The sequence below is a fragment of the Cyprinus carpio genome, chromosome A6, assembly GCF_018340385.1.
Source record: "Cyprinus carpio isolate SPL01 chromosome A6, ASM1834038v1, whole genome shotgun sequence".
NCBI classification, from domain to species: domain Eukaryota; kingdom Metazoa; phylum Chordata; class Actinopteri; order Cypriniformes; family Cyprinidae; genus Cyprinus; species Cyprinus carpio.
Genome location: NC_056577.1, coordinates 8493261 through 8521253, shown reverse-complemented (window position 1 = coordinate 8521253; position 27993 = coordinate 8493261). Strand labels below are relative to the sequence as shown.

Sequence of the window (27993 nt, the reverse complement as noted above, 5' to 3'; positions counted from 1 at the left end):
TGTGACCAGAAACCGACCAATCGTTGATAAAGTAGGTAAAGGAAAGCGCGTCCCCGTCTCGGCAGCTGTGTTTCTCTACAGTGTGAAGAGCGCATCTTGTGTTCAGCGTATTTCCACAATACAGACCAAAAGACACCTGCAAAAATGTCCGAAGACAAGCCTAAGGTGAGCGTCCGATTTGTAATTTTGCCGTGTTTTAAAGCTTTACTTAAAACAAACCGCGTGAGGCCGAGTTCCAGTTTCATTTTGTGTAGCCTTGCTGTGATAGATTGCGCATTTATGCGGGAGAAAGGCGGTCGGCACGCAATCATTGTCTTGTTTTTATGCAAACGCCATCCGTTTTCAGTTTGTCGGCTGATGTTTTTATTAATCCGTGTTTTAAATGGTCCGTTAAGTAGATGCTCATTCAAAGACGCCATTATTTTGTTTGTACCGCGCGTTTGCCCCGGTGTAATTCAGCGTTTGCGGGTTTTTCTTTGTGAGAGCGGAGTGGCGCTGACCGGCCACGTTACGCCATTAACGTAAGAAAATGCCGCAAGAACAGCGGAACGGAATATAAAAGAGCGTCGAAGTAAACAATTGTCGTCCGTCATTTGGATGGTAAACAAACGGACACCGTGTGTTTTCCACGCTAGTCAAAAGAATTCACCAAAAAAGTTTGATTTGATTAATCTGTCGGTTACGGGTTTTGAGCTCTGAGTTGCACCTCGCTGCGCCAGATGCTTAAAAATGGCGCACAGAGCCGCAGCAGTGTTTGAGTACACGGCTAATATTTGCTGCTGCATGTGCATGTCTGTTTTTGTACGTCTTGTTCGGTTCACTACTGCTGTTATAGTTGATTAGCTGGATGTACTGAACGTAGTTATAATTTCCCCCCTCATTTCACTTAGTTCTTAAAAACTTAGCATCCACTAGGCCTTGCTGTTCACTACTGAAGTGTTTGCCCTCCTAAAAAGAGCCCTCCCGGGGCCTCCTATCAAATCCCAGCGCAGGATACCTTATGTAATACATAATTGTGTTTCATGCATGTCAAATGTATACATTTTGCACTCTTTGATCTCCCCGTTCTTCACTTTATTATTATTGTTTCAGGAGGGAGTGAAAACTGAAAACGACCACATCAATCTGAAGGTGGCGGGACAGGATGGCTCGGTCGTCCAGTTCAAAATTAAAAGGCACACACCACTCAGCAAATTAATGAAAGCGTACTGTGAGAGACAGGTAAGACTTTTCCAGGCATTTCCACTAGATAAATCAATTACGTGCTAAGAGTCACTGGCACTGTAAATTTGGAATAATTCTGTGTGAAATCACAATACAAATCACTTGGAAACCACTTTAACTAGAACTTAATACTGCTTTTAATCATTTTTAAAAATCCTATAATATAGCCAGTTCCAAGACTGATGTAAATATTGCTTTTCTTTCAGGGTTTGTCGATAAGACAGATTAGATTTAGATTTGACGGGCAACCAATTAATGAGACAGATACACCGGCGCAGGTGAGTGAAATGTCCAGTGTTGTTTTAGTGCAATTTATATACTGATATAATGTTTATTAACAGTTTTTTAAATAACTTTTATGTTTGTTTTCATTTTAGTTTTAGTAGTAGTGTTTTTGTCATTTTATAAAAGAAAATTGTTTACCTTTTAGTAATTTTAGTCCTTTAAACAATTTAGAAATGTTGCCGTTGCAACTAACTAAAAGACAGGTTGAAATTTTTCCTTTTTTTTTTTTTTTTTTTTTTTTTTTTTTGTTTTCCCAGGTTATTTTTAAAGTTAACAAAAAATGGAATTTCATAATAGTTCCAATTTTAATTGGATTTTCCTGCTGTCATAAAAAATCGAACGTGATTTTCATGCGCATCTCTTCAGTAAAGGCGCTCCTGTGATTAGTAGTATATCTCCAGCGTTCAGATCAGGATTGCCAGGTTTTCAAAACAAAACCTGACCAATTGCTTCTCAGAACTAGTCCAATCTCGTTTCAGTCCGGGTGATAAAAATACACGTTTTTGGCAGGGTTCCCTTGGTAATATTCACATTTTAGGGGCTAAATATCACGTTATTGGTATTGGGGTCGCTTCTTCCCGCGAACATGAAAAACAACCACAGACTTGGCAACACTGGTTGGCATTTACTACACAGAGCCGTAATTCACTGACAATCTACACAAAATAGATTTTAAAATTGCAGGTGATTCTTTGTCGATTTTGAAGCGACCCCCAATACCAATAATGTGATTTTTAGCCCCTAAAATGTGAATTTTACCAAGGCAACCCTGCCAAAAAAACGTATATTTTAACCCCAGGATGCAATTTATATCGGGGAACCTCCTGGAAACGCGATTGGGCTAGTTTTGGACTAGTTTTGAGAAGCAACTGGGCAGGATTTGTTGTGAAAACCTGGCAACCCTGATCTTAACGCACGTGCTGGAGATATGCTACTAATTACAGGAGCGTCTTTACTGATGAGATGCGCATGAAAATCATATTCGATTTTTTGCACAGCCCTAGTATTTTGCATGACCAGGTGATGATTGATTAATAAATTTGATTTTTATAACCTAATTAGTTTTGTTTCTTTACCGTAAGGTTTCATTTGTAACATTAGTTAACAAAATAATACTTCATTTAATACTTCAAAACATTTATGAATCATGGTTGAAGTTAATTTCAACATTTACTAATACATAAGATTTTCAGATGTATCTGTTAATATTAGCGCTCCCAACCAACAAAGAACTTTACTAATGTTAAAGATGAATAAAAACTGTATTGCTTGTTGTTAGTTAATGCATTAACTCATGTTAACTTTGCATTTGTTAGTTGGAGATGGAGGACGAAGACACGATTGACGTATTTCAGCAACAAACTGGCGGCTTCTGCTAAAACTCCACACCTCCTGGACCCCACACTTATCTATTTTATTCCTCATGATGTTTCATTCACATTGTTTCCCCTTCTCTTTCTCTCTTTGCCTCTCTTCTGTCATCCCTAGCTTTTCTAGAGTGGGCATCACAGTTGTGTTTCCAGTAATATTTATATTCGCAATGGTTAGACAGCTACTGTGGTGGAGGAACAAACTCGTGAGGGCTGCCAGAGGGTGTAGCTGTTCAGATTATCAACACCAGCCAACATGCACCATGGTTTAACATTGCTCAGAACACTGATTCTCTCAACAAGCCCCGGGAACCGTTGACCCCTCCATAGTATATTCGCCCAATAAAAAGTGAGGAAGCATAATTTTTTTTTTCTTCACCTTTCATTTCGTAAGAGCTTTAAATAGGCCTGTTTCAACTCCGATTCTATTTGCCTGTATGTGTTGTAGAAATATGTTCAACCAGTGTTGTATTCATCTGCCTTTTTTAATGGGGCCACTTCTCGTATGAGCTCACTGTAGGGACGGGATCTGTGAACCATCTCGTCGGTCGTTTAAAAATTAAGACTACTTGGCATAATTTACAGTGACCCCATCTGGACCAAAACCCAAATATGGTACTCGATTAGCTGATGAGGGCAGGATTACACCAACTAGTTTATACTTTTAAATATCTGTTGAAATATATCCATATACCATTCCCCATTTCCTCTTTTGTGTTGTTTGAGGAGACAGGAACGATCTAAAAAAAGACCAATAGATATTTTTTCCTGTTCATTACTCCCACCCCCCCACCCCAGGGTCTTGAAGCAAAACAAAAGGGAATCCTTTCTGCAAGGACTGGTCTGATCTCCTAACATCTCTTGCCCTCCCACTAAAACTCATATGGCTGAAAGGAAGAGAAGGTTTTAAGGGTTAACTCAAAGATTTCCAGATTTTGGCATCCCTCTGTACTGATGTCCTTTTTTTTTTTTTTTTTTTTTTTTTTTTTTTTTGTGTCCTTTACTACTGTAAACAATAAATATAGTTTGGTACTCATTTTTTTTTTGCAGATGCTTTTTCGTCATGTCCAAAGAATGCATTTTTTTTTTTTTAAATCATTTAACATTTTTAGTTATCAAATACGAAGCCTGTAGAAAATCTAATAGAAGCACAATGACGCATCCTTTAACAAGATGTCAGAAGTTTCTTTGTACACAGTTATTACATGTATAAACATACAGAACATGAGATGAAGTGTCAAAGATTAAATATAAAATATAAATAACATCTGAAGTGTCACAAAGGCACTTGATTGTACATGTCACACATGTAGCTTTTTGCATTGTCTTAGAAGACGAGATGCAGTGTCTTCATGTCCACGTTTAAGGTTAAAATATATTTCTAAAAATCTACAGTAAGTTACAGAGAACAAAATGCTTGTAAAACACTTTTCTTAAACTTAAGTGCAGAACTGCTAAATAAAAAAAATCTTGCTTTCAGAATGGTGGTGAACAATATTTTCTTGAGATTTTAAAAATATTTGACCGGTCAGAAGTAATGAAGTTATGTAATACTCTTATTGTGTGCTTTAATGTTGAATGTTCCTTTGCCCCGCCATTATTGTCCATTTTATTTGTTTACTTTGGCTGAAACGAACAAACACCGCAACCTACTTGGGCGACAATACTGTTTTTCTCCAAAAGCCCTCTCGTAAATGCTTTAGTGTCTGAAAGGGAGACTGGAATTTTTCAGCTCAAGTATATCTGGCAATATGTTTGTAAACACATTTGTCCTCTTTCTTTTACGTGAATTTTCACATAACTGATTGTCTATAAAGAGAACTAAGAATCCACTAGAGCTTATAGAATTGTCTTCATTGATTTGTTAGTTACCTGTACAACAACTCTAGCATGTTAGCTGCTCTCACATTCATGTTCTTTCTCCATGGATGCTATGGCACAGGCAGAACAGACACTATTTTGTGTGTGTGTTTAATTAGGTGCTGTATTTACAGGTTTCCATCAGCTACACCTTTCCGTTCTGTAACCCTACAAATAGCATTAGAAGCGTTGATCTTTATCTTTTGGCAGAATACAAGAAAGTTTTTTTCTCATTCTTCTTAAGAGCTGTATAGAGTTACTATGCCCATGGAGATGGCTGTAAACCTGAGTAAACACATTTTCAAATTTATCCATTTTCGTTTGTGGGGAGCAGTGTAATTCAAGTGTCTGGTCTTTTTCCCTTGTGAAGCACCAGCTGTGTTATTTGGATGTCTCTGTGTTCTGCACGAATAGAGAGTCTGCAGATTCTTTGCTTTCGCCACAAGGAGGCGCAAGAAGACAGTCGATATGTAATGTGCCTTACAAGAGCCCAGCTTCCCGGCACATGTAGTAAAACTGGCCTCTTTTTGCAATAAGGTTACTGGGAGAATCCATCTCGACGATATGCCCTTTATCCATGACAATTACCCTGAGAAAACAAAAAATAAGGCTACTTTTAAAACATGTATGTGTAACAGGCAAATACAAAACAATCTGAAGAGGTTCCCAAACCGTAGTGACGTCCGCAAAGATATGTATACTTCTGTCATTTGAACAATAATAATAAACACTTTGGTTGTCAGATAACCACGTTACTGTACATTAGAATTGGGTCACACAAATGAAAATGTGGTGAAAGACAAAATTTTATGCATCCAAATTATGATGATAAGGAAAATCACTCTTTTTTTTTGTTATAGCGGCAGCAACTGGAAATGCAAGAATTACTGTTTCCAAACACGTCTTCTTTCTGGTTGGTCAGCATGGTGAAATTGCTTGATTCCGATGCAAAATCTACATGAAGAAATATTTCGTCCTCATGCGAAATTCCCAATCCCCTGGAATCCTATTGAAATTACTGGATTTCACACAACGGTGAATGTGACCCTATTGTTTTGGACCACTAGAATGCCACAGAAAAAAGTTTGGGAACCACTGTTCACTGGGTTTGTATCATGACATACTTTGTGTAATCCATAATGGTGTTGAGGCGGTGTGCGATGGTAAGAACAGCACAATCCTCAAACTGGCTGCGGATGGTAGACTGGATCAGGGTGTCTGTCTCTAGGTCCAATGCAGCTGTTGCCTCATCCAGCACCAAAATTTTTGTCTTTCGGAGAAGAGCTCTTGCTAGACATACCAGCTGCCTCTGACCAAGACTGCAGGAAGAGAACCACTCACCATTGTTAATCCAAAGTCTCTACTGATTAAAAGGTCATGGCTGCAAATTGCAGGCCATTGGGGAAATTGAAATAAAAAGACTTTAAACCAATTTTTAGTTATTTAAAATAATGAAATGATAGCACGTTTGGAAACACATACCTGATATTTTCTCCTCCTTCTGAGCACTCATGATTGAGTTTATCTGGAAGTTCAGACACAAAGTTTTTAAGATGAGCAAGTTCCAGTGCATTCCACACCTCCTCATCTGAATAGGCATCGAAGGGGTCAAGGTTCATACGGAGAGATCCAGAGAACAGCACTGGGTCCTGAAAGGATATATAAAATTGCAAAACAGACTGGTGAGGCGTTCATAATAATTTGCCAAATGTGAAGACGAAATGAAGAGTAATTTTGGTTCCAGGTGGAGTATCTCAGTTGTACACACTTGTGGAATGATGGTGATGCGGGATCTTAGATCATGAAGCCCGATCTCTGCAATGTTGATTCCATCGATGTAGATCTGTCCTTTTGCTGCTTCCAAGATCCGGAAAATTCCAAGAGCCAAAGATGATTTTCCTGCACCAGTTCTTCCCACAATACCAATCTGAAAGGATAAGGAACCAAAGAATAAGACTGCAGGAGCTTTTTCAACATTGCTTGACTTCCAGACACAGAAATCATGGAACGATTATCAGGAACATTCTGCATTACTACAATCCCACCAAATGTTTGTCATGTATAATTATAGTAATGTACAGTAATGAACTTCCACAGTATATCCTAGTTAGAACATTACAATGGCTATATATATATCTTTGTGAGTAAATGATGACATTTTTGAGTGAGCTACTCCCTCAAGGTCTACAAGAATATAACCTTAATAATAATAAAATAATATTTTAGAGTAGTAAATGCTGATGTAGAATATCTCAAAGTCTTCACTTGTACCTTCTCCCGCTCTTTGATGTGAACAGAGATGCCCTTCAGGGCCAACTCTAGGCCTTTACGATACTGAAGGCCATAATCCTGAAATTCAATGGCCCCTTTTTGAGGCCATGATGGCGGTAAAGAACTTCCCTCTATGCTCCATGCTGCCTGTAAATAATGATATGGACAGTAAAAATGCTTGCTATTACTGGCCAACAAAGAAAAAATTATTTACATATGGAAATAAAGGCTGATCAAATTAACTATTAAAAAAATATATAAATTTTAATGGATTTAATTGTAATTATGCTGTACAGCTACACTCACCTCTTTTGGTGTGTCTGCATACTCTTTCACTCTCTCAACTGACACAATGTTGTTCTCTACATCTGTCCACGACCTTACAATCCAGCTCAGGAAGCCTGTCACCTGAGAGACAGCAAACACATTTAAGCATTAAAACAGTCACCACAGATGGGATCTGATTTGTCTGATCTAACACAAACTATACAAATAATGGATTTTCCGTGGATTTCTTCTATGCTTTATAATTTGAAAAATGCTAACCACAGTAGATCTTGTGCAAGAGTTAAAAGCTTTTTTGGTTTAAGGGTGAACGTTGCAAGAGCAAGCCTACCACATGAAATATCTGTGGTAGCTCTCATAATATTTGTGTTAGTAATGTCGGATTCTAGAGTCAATTGAAATGATTCACACCTGAAGTGAATGAGACACGGCCAGACCGACCATCCCAGGGCTCAGGGTTCCTTTTGCCATCACAGAGAGAATAGAAGCAGCAAGGACAATTCCATTACCCAGGAACTCCAAATTCACACCCAGCCACCTGCACAAGAAGACATCCCAGAATTAAGTTAATATCAATGTCAAGCAATTAATATCTATGTTACAGGATGCCCACCACAGTAGCATAGAAAGGTCCCATAAAAGGTGGCATTGGCACTGAATGTGCAGAATTGCATCAGCACTGTTTTTTAAATGGCTGTCCCATTCCATTGCACCCACCTAGTTGTTTCTGAATACAATAACGCTTCCAGTTTATGATATTTTTCTGAATGTAGATGTTATTGTGATTGTGAAACTGAATTTTGAGCAGTGCCTCACCTTGTGGCTACAAAACGGGGAAAGTAAGCAGTTTGGTTATGATCCACCTTGTGATTGGCACCCATGATGAAGCGTGACTGCTCATTGAATGCCCGGATGACACTTGCTCCCTGCACTGTCTCGTTTAAGTGCGTGTAGATGGGAGAACGACTCACTGACTCCAACCGCCGCAGCTGGCAGGATGTGGCAACATAGAAACTTCAAGGTTAAAAAGAGTGAGAGAGAGATTATAGTCAAAACCCAAGCAAGTGAATGATTTCGATCATTACTGCTGAATTCAGGTATTGTTGGTTAGTCTTCTTTCCTTAACCCCATAAATGCAGATTCAGGCGCACCTGTATGAAACCATAGAGGAATGCCATAGGAAGAATGATAACGGCTGCGAAAGGAGTGGCCATCAGCACGATGATACAGACTTCCATGAGTTTAAAGAAGTAACCTAGCATCATTTTCAGCCCATCAGGGATCATATTGTCTATGGCATCTATCTCTTTAGCAAAACGATTGAGGAGGTTTCCACTGGGAGTGGACTCAAAGAACGACATAGGGGAGTGAAGCACGTTGTTCAGAAGGTCCAAGTGAAGATGGCGGGAGGCGATGATGCACCCTAATGAGATGGCCAATGTGGTCCCAAATATGGCAATTCCTAAAACACAAGAAATTCAAATTAGTTTAGTTTACTTGAATCATAACTTGAGCTGTTGGTGTAAAACACTACAACTCTGCTGACCTTGTGCAAAGCCGAGAGCTCCATAGACTCCCAGTTTCAGATCCACGTTTAATTGAGTGCCGTTGATGACAGGCTGATCAGCCCACAAGCTTAACCAGTAATTATAAGACAGAGATGCTGCTTGTTGGAAGGCGTATAGGAATACAATGGAAACTATTAAAGGCAAACCAATGGTGCGGAAGTATTCAATGTACATCTCAAGTTTGACCTGTTGGGACAGAGGGAAAATTGAGATCATAAGCCAAAAATATATTGTTAATAGAAAGACAGTGTCATCAAGTTTTAAGATAAATGATCTTACTCTGCCTATCCGTGCTTTATCAACCTTAGTTAGTTTGCCCAGGTCTTCTGGGATGTGGTCGTCATCAGAATCGGCCAGTGCCTCAATTGTAATACTGTTTGTGTCACCACTGAAAGAGATTTGAGTTTGAATCAATCAACAGTCATTATGCTTCTCATATTTAGTGAAGAACTTGTGCACAAAAGCAAATATTAATTTAAAATATATATATATATATATATATATATATATATATATATATATACAGGTCCTTCTCAAAAAATTAGCATATTGTGAAAAAGTTCATTATTTTCCATAATGTAATGATAAAAATTAAACTTTCATATATTTTAGATTCATTGCACACCAACTGAAATATTTCAGGTCTTTTATTGTTTTAATACTGATGATTTTGGCATACAGCTCATGAAAACCCAAAATTCCTATCTCAAAAAATTAGCATATTTCATCCGACCAATAAAAGAAAAGTGTTTTTAATACAAAAAAGGTCAACCTTCAAATAATTATGTTCAGTTATGCACTCAATACTTGGTCGGGAATCCTTTTGCAGAAATGACTGCTTCAATGCGGCGTGGCATGGAGGCAATCAGCCTGTGGCACTGCTGAGGTGTTATGGAGGCCCAGGATGCTTCGATAGCGGCCTTAAGCTCATCCAGAGTGTTGGGTCTTGCGTCTCTCAACTTTCTCTTCACAATATCCCACAGATTCTCTATGGGGTTCAGGTCAGGAGAGTTGGCAGGCCAATTGAGCACAGTAATACCATGGTCAGTAAACCATTTACCAGTGGTTTTGGCACTGTGAGCAGGTGCCAGGTCGTGCTGAAAAACGAAATCTTCATCTCCATATAGCTTTTCAGCAGATGGAAGCATGAAGTGCTCCAAAATCTCCTGATAGCTAGCTGCATTGACCCTGCCCTTGATAAAACACAGTGGACCAACACCAGCAGCTGACATGGCACCCCAGACCATCACTGACTGTGGGTACTTGACACTGGACTTCAGGCATTTTGGCATTTCCTTCTCCCCAGTCTTCCTCCAGACTCTGGCACCTTGATTTCCGAATGACATGCAAAATTTGCTTTCATCCGAAAAAAAAAGTACTTTGGACCACTGAGCAACAGTCCAGTGCTGCTTCTCTGTAGCCCAGGTCAGGCGCTTCTGCCGCTGTTTCTGGTTCAAAAGCACACGCCTGTGCACGGTGGCTCTGGATGTTTCTACTCCAGACTCAGTCCACTGCTTCCGCAGGTCCCCCAAGGTCTGGAATCGGTCCTTCTCCACAATCTTCCTCAGGGTCCAGTCACCTCTTCTCGTTGTGCAGCGTTTTTTGCCACACTTTTTCCTTTCCACAGACTTCCCTCTGAGGTGCCTTGATACAGCACTCTGGGAACAGCCTATTCGTTCAGAAATTTCTTTCTGTGTCTTACCCTCTCGCTTGAGGGTGTCAATGATGGCCTTCTGGACAGCAGTCAGGTGGGCAGTCTTACCCATGATTGCTGGTTTTGAGTAATGAACCAGGCGGGGAGTTTTGAAAAGCCTCAGGAATCTTTTGCAGGTGTTTAGAGTTAATTAGTTGATTCAGATGATTAGGTTAATAGCTCGTTTAGAGAACCTTTTCATGATATGCTAATTTTTTGAGATAGGAATTTTGGGTTTTCATGAGCTGTATGCCAAAATCATCAGTATTAAAACAATAAAAGACCTGAAATATTTCAGTTGGTGTGCAATGAATCTAAAATATATGAAAGTTTAATTTTTATCATTACATTATGGAAAATAATGAACTTTTTCACAATATGCTAATTTTTTGAGAAGGACCTGTATATATATATATATATATATTTTTTTTTTTTTTCTGAAAATGGTCTGTGGTTGTCATGGAACTTAAACATCATCATGCCAAACAGGACAACCCATCTACTCACTAATCTGCTTTTATAGCCTCATCATTTTTATAATCATGCTCTTGCTGAATTCTAACTCACACTTTGCAACTTGAAATTTTTAATAAACCAGTTTTAAATAAAAATTGAAAGAGTTGTCATAAGCTTAGTGGTGGTGACGTTACAGTCATGCGAGCATTACTTGGGCTGATTGTATTTAGGTTTCAGCTTCATAAATGTTTTAGCAATTATACACTTTTGGGTTGGCCTACAAAAATATGGTTCACTGCAACACTCTATTAGTCACCCAGCTTTAACTGCAGTCATGCTGCACCACAGTATCAGTGTCAGTTCCTGTTTCTGTGCCATTTAAGTCATATTCAGTAGCATTGAATAAATGTATTTAAAATCCCATACCCAATGAGCTGCTCTTGGGACAGGTCCCTGGAAAATGGCATGTATTCAGTAACACTCAATCTTACTGACAGTCTTCTTGAGCCTGCAAGTGTATGGATTAAACATAAAATAATCAATAATATTGAATCCATAATAAGTTTTTTTTCACATTAAAGCAACAATTAGATTTGACACACACCACAGTAATATTACCTCTCTGGGAGGCCTCTGAAAGGCATTCTTTCCTTTCGGAGCTTGCAAAGGTGTGGATGAAATCGGCAAAATCACCATTCCGGTTCAGAAGTTCTTGATAGGAACCTCGCTCACTGATCTCCCCATCCACCAGAACCAGAATCAAATCGGCCTGAGGCAGGAAGCTCATTCCATGGGTCACTAATACCCGTGTCTTAAAAAAAAAGTTGAATGTTAGATGTTGGAAATGCTGAAAGCAAGAAAATTACCCCCCACTCTGTAGGGTAAACACTACAGTGATAGTCACCTTGTCTCTCAATATGCCCTTAGGTCCAATGACTTTGTTGAAGATGTGTTGACCAACATGTGCATCCACAGCAGACAGGGGGTCATCAAGTAGGTACACGTCAGCTTTCCTGTAAACAGCACGTGCCAGGCTCACCCTCTGTTTCTGTCCTCCAGACAAATTTAAACCCTGTCAAAAGACAATGCAGAAACTATTTTTATCTAGCTGTATATCAAGATTTATATACATATATATGCTCATTCGTGATCGGTCTCATGGATGCTTATTGATCCTATCGAATCAATCTAAATCATGGAACTTTAGCTCATACAAGCTCAGTCCTCTACTTTGGGTAAAGTACGAGGGTCTCACCTTCTCTCCGATCTCAGTGGCGTCTCCTGCAGGCAGATTGTCCAGATCTGGCAGCAGGGCACAGGCTTCCAGCACCCGCTGATACCAGCTTTCCTTTTTTTCCTGTCCAAACAGAATGTTGTCCTGCAGACTGGCATTTTGGATCCAAGCTTGCTGGGGAACGTAGGCAATTGAGCCCTATATTGACAGGAGCAAAGAAATGCTAAGAAGATTATTTTGCACTTTGAAATTTGATAAGTGTCCTTGAAATTATTTCCAGATTTATATTTGATTTTCATTGTGGTCTCAGACCATTGTACCTCATGTATTTTTATAATTGCAATATATGATTCTACTTTGAAAGGCAGGGCTGTCATTGTGGTCACTTTGTGTATAATCATAACATGCCATTCAAAATCATATTTAATAAAGTATATACAATAAGAGTTATGGTTGATTAGTTTAAGTACCTTGACTGAGACGGCCCCACTTCTTTTTTCAGTCTCCCCAAGCATGGCAGAAAGCAACGAGGATTTCCCGCTGCCAACATGGCCGACAACAGCAACCAGTGAACCACAGGGAACTCTAACGCTGATCCTGCTCCAAAACACAGAGTAAGTGAGGGGGAAGCTGCTTAAACTTGGACACTTATTGCCTGATTGTGTATTCAGGAGCCTTGTGGAAACCTTCTGGATAATAATACCTTTTTAGACACGGGGGGCCATCCTTAGACCAGCTGAAGGTTCCATTTTCAAACACTACACCATCCACATCTGACAAGTAAAGAGGAACAATGAAAGTAAAAGTAAATCATGTAATATCATGCCTTCATCACTTACCATAACATGCAATTTATGAAGGAAGACTATCTACACAAACACAAATTGTTCTGGAGAAAAGTACAGTTGAAATTACAGAGATTGCTTCTGAGAAACTAGATTTCTTCTGCAGCTTGTGAAATTATAGACTCACTTTAATTACACACTTTAATAAGCATTATCTTCACAATAACAGTTTTCACAAGCTATCGTGAACAACTTTGATGAATGCCGCCCACCCTCATCCCCTAAGCAAATGTCTTTGTATAATGACCGCTAATCTGTATGTTTGAGCATTGTTCATGTCAACACACCGGCGGAACTTTAATATCTCTCCTATCATTTTTTTATACCAACATGTATTTTTATGTTTCAAAAAATAACTTTAAATACAGGAAGATATGTTGCATTGTAAAAAATAAAATACAAAATATTTTAAAATGATATAAAAGTTATAAATAATATGTTGACTAACAAGTCCATATAAATGTAACTTTGATTGCAGAGTAAATAATTTAATTTAATACTGTAATATTGTAGTCACAAGGCTAATTATTTTTTAATGGACTGTTGTTTCTGTCTGAGGTCTATTCTGATCTACAAGTAAAAAAATAAAAAAATAAAAAAATTAATTATATTTATATATATATATATATATATATATATATATATATATATATATATATATATATATATATATATATATATATAAAATATACATTTTACGTAGTAGGCTACACTGCATTCACATGCAGGTGATCCACTGAGTTTTCAGAGATCTCTAATTTTTTATGCCAGTGAAAGGAAATGAGACATCACTGGCATCTAACTGTGAAATTTAGAGGCTATTATCAAACTTTTGTTAATCTCGCTCTCACTCATATTTTTACTGGCAGACGCAAGTTAGGGGCAGAGGAAAAGTCTCACAGGGCACAGACAACATTAAGTCTGTTTTTAGACTTACTAAACTATTACACAGTAATGTTTGTCAACGAGTGATCTCTCACCAGATTTAAAGGATTCCCTTGTCACATTGTCTGGTTTGAGTTCATCTTGACAAAGAAATTTCCCCAGACGCTTTAAAGAGACAAGAGCCTGCAACACAAGAATAATTTGTATATTTCATTAAAAGATCAGTAAGAAATAACTGAATACAGACACCATCATTAAAGAGCAGATCATATAGTATTTTATGGTGCAGGTCATATGGTACATACGCTGTCCTAATGTTGTGTTGGAGTCCCCTACAGCAGGTTTAAATGCATCTAAGGTCAGACAACACTGTAATTTTCTCAGAATATAAATTTATTATTAGAATAATTTTTCAATGATTTCAAAACGATTCGTTAGAAGCAGTTCTGAACTTAAGGTCTGTAAACCCCTCCCTTCCACAAGCCTACTCTGCTCTGATTGGTCAGCTGACCAAGTCTGTTGTGACTGGTCTTTCCGTATTTGGAAACAAAACCCCCATTAGCATAATTAATTTTTTGCTCCGGAGGGTTACTTGTACACAAAGATGCTATAAGGTTACAAAAAAGGATGATACCGATGCAGTCCGGAAACTCCATCGCAAGCAAGACTTTATCAGGACGTTTCTCAGTGATAAGTTTAAACTTTGTATGTGGTACTTTACGTGATGTGACAGCAATTGTATTGCATTCATTATTATTATTGACAAGCGTTTAGCGAATCCAGTGTGGAACTCCCCAAGAATAGAGAAGCAGTCCTCTGCAAAATGACGAGTACACAACAAAATGTTTGAATTGTATTGCTGTGGTGTCGTGGAAAAAATTCATTTTAAGCACTGATTCTTCACATCATCATCTTTCGGCAGTGAAAACAAAACAAATTTGCTTTCACAGAGCAGAACATGTCTTCTCAACATGATGTAAACACACTAATGTGGGCAGGTCAGAGGGTTCGTATTTCGTGGGCAGGCGGGGATTATGCAGATGTGTTACCGTGTGATGTATATAGGTAACAGGCAGAAGATTCGAAAATATGACGACTCGTTAAAACGGTTCAGAGTCGACTCTTTCTTTTGAGAGACAATATCTTTATTAACCATCCACTTTTTTGATTAACAACTTTGCAGACTGTTTACATTGAAGGATAGCTACGTTACAAACTGCAAAAAATATATTTTTCGAAAACCCATATGACCTGCACTTTAAATAATCAGGGTAGAATATAATGTTAGAGTTAATGCATTCTCACCTGCATGGTTGTGCTCATGGCAAAAGGAAGTTGGCTTAAGGGAGTTTTCAGTATGTTGATGAGAGCCATTGATACAAAGATTTTCTGAGCATCCAGAACATTCTTATCATCAATGAGCACATAGACACCAAACATGGCAAAAGCAATCTGGCAAAGAATGGAAATTGCAGTCAAAAAAACAATATCACATCCTGACTTTGGTAATATATGTTTACAATCATTACTTAAGTATAAAGTTAACTTAGGTTTAGTTCTTTCTCAAAAGTGTGGCCTGAAGCATTAATTAAGAATCATGTTTTTAGCTCACCAGGAAGGATGAGGAGTTGAAGGAGGCGAGAGACACAGAATATAAGATCTGTGATTTCTTAAGAGTTTTTAGCTCCTTCTCTCTGTATCCCAGGACCTGCTCCAGAAAAGCTTTTTCCCAAGCGTAGAACTTCAAGATCTTGATACCATTCAGAATCTCATTCATTAACTTGACCCGTCCATCCATGTACTTCATTTGTACCTCCTGTGGAATGACCAGAAAACAGGAAACTGCCATTAAACATCACAAGTTTTGTCACAAAACCACTAAATAAATATTTGAAGTCTGGCTAACCAGCTGACAAAAACCTCCATAGCTGGTTATCAGCATATGTTTTGTTTTGGATACTGGTCTTCTGATATTCCTATAAAGCCTTTTTTATCTAACTGAACCAGAATGGTTAACCACCATTACCATTAAACATCTTAATCAGCTATGATTTGCTGATGAACAGGATAGTTATACTAGTCCACCAATTGCCATCACATCAGTTTGGGCTGGTCTTTTCAGCAGGATGATCTCACACCAGAATGACTGATACTGAAAGAGGCAATAAATTCCTAACTGCATGTTAAGATATTCTAGAACACAATAGCTATGAGCTGAGAGACTGACTCAATTAGTGGCATGCCAAATGTCTGTTGTTTTCTGAGAAGAAAATTTAAGCTTTATTGCCGTTTGCAAGCATTGTGGTTACTTTGCTTCGGAGGAAGCATGGGTAACTTCAAAGGAGGAAGAGAAGCTAGAATCCAACCCGCACACCCACGCTCTAAACCAGCTGTGGAGCCTTCACGCTGACTTTCTTTAGCACTCATTCATAGCTCTCCTCTATGGTCTCATGTCTCAGAAAGAACTTTAGTGGGTGAGATAAACATATTTTCATCTCCTTTAATGAGAATATAATTCAGATATAATTCAGATGCCATAAATAAATGCACTTGCCTCCAAGAACTAAAATACATGGCACAGCCATTGCTTGCAATGCAACATATTTAGAAAACATCCTTCAGGTATAGAACTTGCAGTATGTTTTATTGTAGAGTACCCTCTTATATATCTGTAAATGCATGTATCAAGGACATTTTTGATTTCATGACCCCTCTAAGGAGTCCAGGCCTCAAAGAGTAGATGAGTGACAACACATGGATCCTGAGTTACAACATTAAAGTACCTGGAGTTTGCTTCTCTGCCTTGCAATAAATCCATTCAGTGGGAAAATGAAGATCACAGTGGCAATGCCTGCTAGAGCAGATGGTCCTAAATGCTGAAATAAGTCAAATAAGACATGTCTCATTTATTTCTCTTGGAAAGATTAAAAAGCTATTCAACCAATATCCCTAAATGCTTAGAAAGAAATTCAGATTTTACTCAGTAGAATGGAGTAGAATGAAAATAATGAAAATAAGCAAACATATGCACCCTCACCTGCCAAAGAAAGAAAAGACAGAGTGTGACCTCAATGGGTGCTAACCACACCGCATTGAAATACACCACAAAATCCATCAGCTTCTGGGTATCAGCAGAGACCAGATTGACGATCTCCCCCACTGTGCATGTTCTACGTGCTGCGCTGTTCACAACAAGAGACTGAGGAAAAACAAGATGCAGACACAAAAGAAAGAGAAAAGGAGTTATTAAAAAATTTGATTGACTCCCTTTCATAAGTGCATTTGAATTGACTTGAATTGGTCAAGTCAATTGAATTGTAATGACAGTAATTTAGTTGAATGAACAAATTCAACACAACATTGCATTATCAGGATGTTCAGTAGTTCAACCACAAGATGAGTCTACGAAATAACATGGCATGGTCCATAAAATGTTGGTAAATTAAACTTAATATATATATATATTTCTGCACATACTCCCTTTACTCAAAAATCAAGGACCAATCACAGAATCATAAGTTCTAACAAGGCTTTTGTGCTGGTTAGATTGCCCACCTTTCTGTAGACCAGACCCATGACAGCTGTTTTAACCCTCATGCCCACAGTAAAGCAGGTGTATGTGTACTGGTGGTTGAAGACAGACTGAAGGCAGGACAAGAGGAACATAAGAGAGGCATAGAAAAAGCCCTTCCACATCGGAGCGTCCTCGTCCTTCATAAAGCCTAACAACAGCTTAAATAAAAAGAGAAAGAAAGGGGTTTGAATGAAGGCACTATAAAGTACGAAGAAATTTGCTGATTTCTGATGTAGCTAAGCATCTGGCTAGATTCCTCTGTAGCAGACCACATCCAACCATTATGGTTAGGCTCAAGGTTTACAGTAGCACTTAAACCCACAGCTTTCTTTGAAAATGTTTTGAAAATGAAGAATGGTAGATTTGTTGAGCCTAACAAGAGGTAGCATGTTCAACTGGGAAAAGGTTTTTCTGAATGCTAACCAAATGGTACAAAATCCACATTGGTTACCTTGAATGTTTCCCCAGTTCCCATCAAAGTCCACCTTTTTTGACAGTGGATCCCAGTACAATAAATGTACTTGCTACAGTTTGGATCTTCCAGCTACAGCCTGACTGAAGCTCCCATTTAGCTGGCTGCTTGCCTATAGTAACCACAACCCCGACAGTGTTCCTCTACCCTCCCCGAAGCTAACACGTCTACGGTGGACAGAATGCTGTGGTCATCTCTCGCTCTCTCAAGCTTTCAGACTTAAAGCCATAATTGCTTCTCTGTGGGCATAAACAGCATGTTCTCTGTCTGGATGGCATGGCGTCTCTGACTCAAGCACCTGCCTCACACCGCCACTTCCTGTTTTCATCCCAAGATATTGTGAACCGTAAGATGTCTCTTCTAAAAATATTTTGATAACCTAGCAAGCTGTTTTTAAAAGCACAGAGAGGCCATCTGTGTTTATTTGAAGGCAGAATTTCTCATAAACACAGCCCAAATCCTAACTTATCCTAGATATACCAAAAGCTCAAAGTTTATTAACTTAAAACTAAGGACTGGGCCAAGATGACTCATTAAATCTGCTTTGACTTTCTCACCTTAGAACCTGTGGAACTGAAAACATGAAGGCATCGTGGACCATGAGGCACAGCGTCCCATTTAGGAAGTAGGGTCCGAAGCTACGCGCAAGTGTCCGTAAGAGACAGAATCCCGAACTCTGCTCTTTCTGAATCTTCCTGAGAAACTGGGCCTGCTCTGGTAGTCGAGATCCCAAGGCAATACTGGTGCTTAGGTGGTTCTCCTGCCTGTAGATGGAGAAGAGGCAAACGGACATGTGCATAAGAAATTGGTGCTAAAGCCTAAATGCAGTTGTTAAGCTTTTTAATCCCTCTTTGTAAATTGTAATTGAAAACAGAATGACATTAAAACATCCTGTGCCACAGCGCAAGTTTCCACAAATTGTAAAATGCATGGGACTTCTGACATGTGAGGCCTTAAAAGAGGATTTCAGATGACTTGAAAACACTGTATGTTCAAAACAGAAAAGTGTTAACAAGCCAACCAATTGACACAATCCTCCTGTCTCGGCCATGTACGCAGTAGTGCTCCTTTTGACTTATTTTAGGTCTGTCGCTTTTGTGGGCATCTTTCAGATGGAAATGTGATTGCACTGATTAATGCAACATGAGGATCCACAGCAACGTCAAGAAACAATATAAATGTACATGTGCTTCAAAATGTCACGTGTGGGAAAAACTTGTCTGTTATATCGATGGAACTTACTGCTGTAACTTGGTGCGCTCCGCTGTCCATTCTTCTTCCAGGTCAGATATTATCTTCTCAGATGTATCCTCTTCCCTCAGACTCCACAGATCTTCTGCTTGCAGAGGAGAACGGTATCCCTTAAAAACTAACCTGGAAGCACACACAACATAAACTAAATGCATTACATTCACTGGACCAACAAGTATTTAAAAGAGTTAGAAATTAGAAATGGTATTCAAAATCATTTAATTCCCTACCCGCTAAACCACCAGAAGAGGATCTTGGATAAAAATGATGCATCTTGAACAGGACATGCATTCTGAAAAAAGAACAAATACACTATATGTCCAAAAAGTACAGAATGTGGATATGTGTTTAAATAAATATGAAATAAAATGCCTATGTGCTTACAAACTCTGAGTAAACATTTTATTTTTGGGGTTTAACCATAGGCAAACTAGAAATACCACTGGGTCCATCATCCCATAGTCATTTGGCTATAATTCAGTGACTAAAATATATTTGCCCACTTTACTTATTGCCCCAGTACCATTAACATTAATTGTCTAATACTGATGCCTATGCAGTGTCTTCTTTGGAATAACCAAATCAAACTTGTTAATTAAAATATGATAGAGGTACAATTATATCATCAACTATAACAATGATTGTTGAAAACAATTATAACATCATACACAATAATAACGGGGTGTAAAACTGTCAACAGTCAGTTTTAGAAAGAAGAGTTTCACAGTTTTGCTTTCTTGGATGGAGAAAGCAGTGGTTAGAAATCATATTTGGCTACAGTGAACTCAGAGTAAACAGAGAAACTGTGTGAAAATGCCTGTGAGTAAGAGTGGTAGACCTCTGTCTTTGTGTGTGTGTGTCTGTGCCACAGTAACACACTGCTGACCTCAGTGCTGCCCCCTTGCCTGTACAGCCATCCACCCAAACACTCCCTCTCTCTCCAGCCTCCTCACCGGAGGTCTCACTCTTCAGGATGCTGTAAATAACCCTACACAGGAAGTGATTGGGCCAGGAGGGGATCAAGGGGTGTGGCACCGACGTCTGTGGCTAGAACCTCATCACTAACACACTAATTCCTCTCTGAGCTTGTTTCCCTGTTTTTCTCTGGAGGAGAACAGTCAGATGGACCACTATCTCACGAGATGTCTGGAGATTAGATTCTGTGTTGCTCTGCTCTGTGTGTAACTTGCATACATAACAACCAAACAGTGGGCAGAATGAGTCAAGAATTTAGTTTAAAAAAAGGATATATCATTATCCGGGAAGGAGGACCACAGAGTGTCCATGTAGATGAGTCAAGCTGACTGCTGAAAAACATCTTTTTTATCCAATAGCTAATATCTAAGTGCTACATGCGGGAGACAAAAGTTGCTACCACCATTACCATAATTCACTTCAAAATGGTGTTATATATTATATAAGAACACTAGTAAACAACATCAATTCACCACAGAATTGTTTGTGATGGATTATTTTAGCTGATGAAGAGTTTGCTCCATTCGTACCTTGAGGGCAGCTTTGCCTGAGGGTGCCCGGTCTGCAAAACAGCTGAGGAAAAGTTGCGCCAATTGCAGGGCGAAGTACGAGAAAAAGGCTAAATACCGCACAATATCTGGAGATAGACCCTGAAAAGAAGAGACACCAGTATCAACAATCACATACAGATGACAGAAAAGAGAGTGCGCAGGCAGACTTTCTATTTTAAACGAGTACCACAACCAGAGATTTCCCATAATGCTTCTGTGATGTTAATCCCATCCCGATCCGCAGACTTCCCAACATGTTGTTTACATGCTGAACATTCTGTTCTTATGGAACTCTCTGGAAAACACCTTGTTGGTGATTATCCAGCCCAAGACTACATCTCCGAATGAACCTTGAAGGGCTTGCTTACTGAGGACATTTCAAAATGTTGATCAAACTGTCATGCGAGAACTCCCAGACTTCATAGAAGAGCTAATTGGTGGAGAAAGCAGGAGACATGTTGTTTACATGTCAGTGATGTCATGTCCCAAATTAAGGATTAATGTAAAATTTTGATCTGTTGTTTATTCTGTAAAAAATCGTGCAGTGCTACAGTGCAGTGCCCCTTCTTACTTCGCCTAATGTCAGAAGACATGGGTGTGCACGAGCATTAACAACATAGTAAAGCTTATTTTGAACAGTTAAGGCAAATCATGGTGAAAACCAAACTCTTTAATGGCCTGCTTTATATAAATGAATTACGTATGAAAAGAGCCATAAAAGGCCTCAAGTCACGCTACAATCTGGAAACTCATAGATTGCTGCTATTTGCATAAACCACTATTTGCTGGTGATGAGCCAACAGTAGCTATATTTATGTTACAAATGCTTCACATGTGCTGTTCATATGCTGCTCATGCATTTCTACACATATACTAGATTCTAAGTTTGTCTTTCTGGTGTCCTGGATATAGCGTCCTGGCTTCACTATTGGAGCGCATGCCATGTTGAAACTAATCTGTAGTAAACATCCTTTTGGCTGTGGAGACCCTTGCCAAGATAGAGGCTTTATTCTTAAACACACCACAAAATAAAAAACAAGGAGACAGTGGTTTCGGTGGTCACAATGTAGGTCAGTCAAAATATCTTCCCACTCTTATTCAAGCATGCCAGTGAGAAATATGCTTATCTGTCTTTATGTTTGACCCATTTTTGCATGACATAGGTCAGAACTGCCTCGTTTCATTTCTAAAACTGGTAAACCTGTTTTCTTGTTAGCTGTGTTTTTGTCCTTGGGTTGAAAAGGACTGTGTGGAATAGGGACTGGTTATTGACATGGCACTGTGAAAATGTTTACAACTTTGAAATATTTAAAGCATTAGATTTTTTTATTATTTAGTTAAATAAAATAATTTGCTTAACCCAAGTGAGTTGTTCACCTAATTTACATTGAGTGAAGGGGTTCATACTGTAAGATCCAGTATGGGCAAAAGTCCGATTTAAACACTTTCTGAAATATGTTTCAAACTAACACCTACTTGGACTTCACCTGAACTTATGATATGAATGTGACAAACCAAGTCCAAACCTGGAAAAAAATCAACAGTGCTAAAAGTAGAAACTGCTGGAATGCTGAGCTGCTGTGTGTTTGGGAGAGCGTGCTGGGATGTATTTGCTTGTGCATGTGTGGATATGTATCTACTGTATGACCATGTATGCATCTGTGTTTGTCTGTATGTTTGAGTATGAGGATGTTTTCATGTGTGCACCTGTGTTTTGTTATATACATCCAAATGTGGAGGAGGGTTAGTCCAAGGTTTTGCGAATTTACCATGAAACTGATATTTCCCAGATTTGGGGTCTTTGTTAATTGTAATTTCTCTTACCTGATCCACAGCCAGCTGGACCTTTGCATGAAGTGGAATAAGGGAACAGACCACGCCCAACAGCCAGAAGAAGAACAGGAAAACAGAGGAACGGCATCCCCGCATTCTCTCCCAATGAATCACGCACACGGCTAACACCTGTCAAACACACAGCCGTTAATCACATTGTTCTCATCTGCTAATATTACAGTATGTACAAAACAAGTGATAACTTTAAAAAGAGGCTTAAATACAGAATGCCCTCTTCCTGATGAATATCTACTGAATGATGCTGAAAGTTTACTGTGGTGTTGAAGCGTGTTATTTTTTTCAGTGCTAAAATACTTTCTCCTATCCCGGTTTAATACATTTGTAGGCTCCGCCCCCCGAAAGGGTAAACACTGTGGTTCTGTTCGAGTGGTCAGTGGTGTGAGTTTGAGTTGGGGGTGAGACTGTCTGTTTGGCCGACCAATGGAAAACTGGGAAACTTCATTACGTCATACTTTTTGAAATTACACATTTCACCTTTACTCTAACTCACTGTACAAGACTTTGAATAGATTTAATTACATTTAATAGACTTAAATTACAAATATTGAGGCATTTAGAGAAGGAAGAACAGCAAGCAAAATTTCATCCTGTCAAATGAACACCCAACCAAGAAGAAAGCTATGAAAAATCATAGTATACTGTACATGCAGGTTGCATGCAGGTTAATTCAGTCAGTAAACAGCTTTTGCAAGTATATGGATAAAACATAGAACATCTGAGAACTGAATTTTAGTGGATATGGACTTTACTTTTAAAATAATACTATGCTTTCTTGATGACCTGAAGACTAATGCATCATTAAATTTGTTTTGTTTTCGTTTCAGCAGTTTTGTGAAGGTTATATTGGGATTTCCCTGTTTACCACCACAGCTGCCTCCTCTAATAAAAGAACACATGTTAAGTGTGGCCTCTGTTGATCCCACATTTCTCTGAATTACTGTGATTTTTCTTCATCCAAAACAATTTGAAATTCTCAAAACCAGACTGTCAACCAGTGGGTCTTGCTGATCCCAAGCTTGATGTGATGTTCATTTGTTGCTGTATCTCCTAGGTAGCGCAAAACATCATTTGATTACATAAAAAGCAGCCTCCTGGTGTGGTACAGATGAAGGATCAGGACTGGACCCAAAGACGCCTCCACAAAACCAAGCCAAAGCCATATAACCTCAGATAAATGAGGTGAAAACTTTAAAAGAAACTCTTAATCACATCCTAACAAAACACGCCTGCAGAGGTTTTTGCGCTACCTGAAAACAGAACACGTAAACCTCATGTAACATCTGCATTGTTGATGTAGTGTTTAGACATTACGTCTTACGAGAATAAGCCATTACTTCTCCTCTGGACAGTGGGAGGAAGCTAAAGCTTGTAATTATACTGGAGAGTTAAGAGCGATAGAAGACAGAGACAGATCTGCTTCCTGCAGCTTAAATGACAGCACACAGTGAAACCGGCAGCAGCTTATGGTGAGTAAAAAAAAAAAAAAAAGTAGCCAAGCATTACAGCAGACTTCAGCTCCACACAAAGACATAAACCAAAAATTCTATAAAAATAATGATCAAATGATGAAGAGTATTTTAAAGAGCCATTTCAGTTGTTTAATCTAGTGGACTAATGGCATACAGTCCCAGGAAAGTCACATTTTCTAACCTGAAAGATGGGGAATTTGGGCAAGTTTGGTATTCTTTTACTGATTCAGGTGCTACAACAAACTAGATGGCATGTGTAAATAAAGTCCAATTGACTCACCCTCTAGGTTCAGTAAAAGTGTAGTGGTTATTGCTTTCTAAACTGTTCATTACATAATCCCAAATATTACGCAAGTATACCCACAGGTGGTAAAGGAGGTTGGGCAAGGCAACGAAGCAATATTTCCATAATTTAAAAGCAATATTTATGCAATTACTCAATAAAATCTCCAAAACGGTTGTTGAGATTTTAAACCTACATCCCAGCACTTTTCCAAGCTATGACAATGGTTTATTTTACTCTTTGACCAATTAAGATCACAATCTTTTAAGAAAGAGGGCTTTTAGGGAAAAGATCACACTGATTAACTCTTTAAGTGTTTTTTCTTTGGCATTAGCCGATGTTGACTTGGGTGTCTGAGGAGACCACAGATGGGTCATGAGTCTCTGCAGGATGCAAATGGAACATGCGGACAGAAAACGATGATGAGATTGTGTTCATTAGGCAGTGTGTAGGTGTGCCCCTAACCTAGTTCACCTCAGAATGTCACAGTCTATTAGATGAAAACAGCTCATGCTGTGTAAGGGATTAGGAGCCATTTTGCAGACATAAGCAGGTGTGTTGAGAAATGAATTATGGGTAAGGAAGGCTTGTAGGAGGGGAATGAATGAAGTTTAAATCTCCAATGTACATTTGTGTATGTGGGCCCATGCATCCATCTTTAAGTCTTAATATGGGACGCTGGTGTCCCCACTGGGTTTCATAACTGTCATAAAGTAACGATCCACACTGCTGCAGAATCCCACTATTCTACTTAATGAAGATTCTCTGGATCAAGAGAATGTTCTGCCTTCCTAGCTTCACCAGGAAGACTTCCTTGGTCAACCAGCTTCAAAAGAAAAACACACTAATTGATCAGTCTCACTAGCTAAGATTTACTTTTCTGGTAACCCTGCTATACAAAAGTGTAAATCAGTCTAAATTACAATGGAAATTCATTTCAGTCTAAACTGGTCTTTTCAGCAAGTTGGACAACAAATTAAATTTTAAAGGTGCATGACATGAGCAAAATTTTGTGGGTAAGAAAAAAAGGATTAAGTCACTTTCAAACCAAGTAGTTTACAAACTTTATCTCGCTGCCAAATCTGTATGGGGAAATCTTTCACCCTCATGCGAAATTCCTGATTATGTAGATTTATATTCAGATTGAAATGAATGGATTTTTCCTGCACCTATTTGCTGAACAACGGTAAATGCAACCACACCTTAAGCCTAGGCACCAATCTTTACCATGTGAAGATAAAAATCAGAGATAAAACCCAGAATTGTTTTGTTCCTTATGTTCATTCAACGAAAACAACAGATTGGAGCTCATTTTCCATTAATAACCAGGTCTATACAACTTTTTTTACGCTGGATTTTACTTGTGTACGTATTTCTTATAAGTATGAAACCTGGGGGTTACATTACCACAGTGAGACTACGTATGATGGGACTGAGCAAAAAGACAAGGTGTTGCTGGATTTCCTGTCTTCGTTCCAACAGGATGTAGAAGAATTCCACAAAACCAAAGGACGCCAAGAAGAACCCCAACAACTGCAAAAGAGCAAAGAGGAATACAATTCATAACAGGGTGAGAACTGAGTCACTCTCCCGGGAGCTCCGGTGGTCAATGACTGTAGAGAAGAGATGCGATTTACATTATGATAGGACTGGATTGGAATCTGTGTGACTCTGAACAAACGGAGGAACAACTGTATTTCAAACAAAAGATTTTTAGAGCGGAAGAGTGAAAAGTGACATCACAGCTCACTAGAGTGTTAACCACACTCACACCACCGAGGTTACACACATCACTTTCTCTTTTACGGTCTTCCTTTACTAAAGCATGAATTCGATCCCTCAGTTTACCCAGACCACCACGTTCACTTTTGTTTTAACACTCTGGTTTGAGTTTTACAGCCCACAAAGCTGGTACTTTTGAGACCCGGACAGGCTTGTATAACATTAACAGGTCTTAGTGGTCTTTCTCACCAGTTTGGCACTGCAGAGTGAAGAGAGGGGTAGCCGACCTCGGCCATGGCAGTACAGACGAAGGCAGTAGAACGGAGAGAGAACCCACAGGTAGATGCACGGAGCCCACACCAGGACTGTGTTCTGGAAGCAGTTGCTTAGTTCAGGGTTATGCGTGTACCATGTCTGGTTCCAGTCCTAGAGATGAAGGAGAGGGTGTGTTTAACTTTTCATTGAGTTATATGATAATTGACCGTCTTCATTCTTATATTGGATCAACATTTTCTTGATCCAAACCCTGTCCACAAAAACCAGATATGATCTGAATGTTCCAGAACATCTAAAATGAGGTTATAATTTTGAACATCTCATGCTTTGTTTACCATGTTGGTCAATTTTTGCTAGTTATTGTTTATCTTGGCCAAGCTCATCACTGACCTTTTCTTGTATTTTTCTATTGCTGGGTGAGAAGAAGAGAACTGAGATTCAATTAAGTTTTGAGATTGGACTAAATCAGTATCAGTAAGAACAGATCTGCCAGAAATTACAAGTGAATAAGCTTGTGAATCAATGTATTAAATTTCCATCTGCTAGCTTGTTTAAAATATTAAATGTCATGTAAAGTAAATCACATTCTAAACTTTGACCACAGTGCATCTTCTTAACTCAATGTGCCACATTCATTAAATATTCCAACTCTAACTGAAAAGTCATAAAATGCAAGTACAGCAAAATAAATAAATAAATAAATAAATTCTGGTTCTCAGGTTCTTGGCATTATATAATGTTTATATTATAATGTCATTACATGTGTAAATGTGACATATACAATATAAATTGAATGATATATGATTAAATGTAAATTAATGTATATATATATATACATTTTAGATGCAAAAGCCTCTAAGTGACATCTAAATTTTTCTTCTAAATTGGTTATTTTCTCAGGCTCCTATGTATATGTTAAGTTATTTTACTTTAATGGGAAAGAAAAGAAACTATTCATTGCCATTAAAGTGAAATTACTGAACCTACCTGTAGGTGAATAATATAAACATAGGAGCTTGATTTAAATTGTAATTTTTGAACATAAACATAGGAGTCTGATAAAATTAAAGTGAAATAACTGAACATAAACATAGGAGTCTGATTATATATATATGAAAAAATCTTGAAAAACATTCAAGATTTAAGGTCACATAAGACGTTTGCTCACCCATAGAGGGTCAAGTCCACTTAGACTGCATAAGGTATCCATTCACTCGTCTGGTCCTGAAGCTGTACCTATCCCTGCTGTGTATTCTGGTTCTTTAGACTGTTCTGTTACTCTCTGCTGTTTTTGAGTCAAACTCTCCCTTCGTCCTGGGATCTCCTACACACTCTCTTTCACTTTTTGTCACTCCTTATTTCTGAGAGTGTCTGGAAGTGTCTGCTTTTTGACCACCAGTCACAACAGCAGTCTAGGTGGGTGGTTATATTCACTCTCTCCTCCCAGCAGTCTTCCTTAAACTCTCTGTCTCTCCCTCCTTCTCTATTTATCTTCCTCTTTCCCTGACTCCCACGTACTTTAGGTTCTTTATCAAAACAGTACTGTGGTTTTTGCAAAGTTCTCTGACACCATCTGAAAAAAATAAAATC

At 38.6% G+C, this 27993-nt stretch overlaps 2 protein-coding genes across 2 annotated transcripts; one reads left to right on the top strand and one right to left on the bottom strand.

The window, feature by feature from the left end:
• Positions 1–9: 9 nt before the first annotated feature.
• LOC109086325 (small ubiquitin-related modifier 3-like) lies at positions 10–3915 on the top strand. Its single transcript, XM_042757867.1, has 4 exons — positions 10–165; positions 1093–1221; positions 1431–1502; positions 2826–3915. Exons 1-4 carry the CDS (start codon positions 145–147, stop codon positions 2886–2888), a joined length of 285 nt encoding a protein of 94 aa, XP_042613801.1. The 5' UTR covers positions 10–144; the 3' UTR covers positions 2889–3915.
• Positions 3837–27993, bottom strand: LOC109090229 (multidrug resistance-associated protein 1-like). Its single transcript, XM_042759181.1, has 31 exons — positions 27572–27993; positions 26377–26553; positions 25813–25938; positions 22624–22761; positions 20779–20898; positions 19504–19565; positions 19265–19396; positions 18588–18786; positions 17532–17708; positions 17014–17175; positions 16760–16852; positions 15589–15792; positions 15282–15428; positions 14072–14159; positions 12950–13019; positions 12717–12843; positions 12268–12444; positions 11917–12084; positions 11631–11823; positions 11439–11520; positions 9143–9251; positions 8842–9049; positions 8445–8757; positions 8112–8309; positions 7707–7833; positions 7317–7418; positions 7011–7157; positions 6508–6666; positions 6222–6388; positions 5864–6058; positions 3837–5328 (listed from the first exon to the last, which is right to left on the bottom strand). The coding sequence occupies exons 1-31, from the start codon at positions 27611–27613 to the stop codon at positions 5220–5222; spliced, it is 4518 nt and encodes a 1505-aa protein (XP_042615115.1). The 5' UTR covers positions 27614–27993; the 3' UTR covers positions 3837–5219.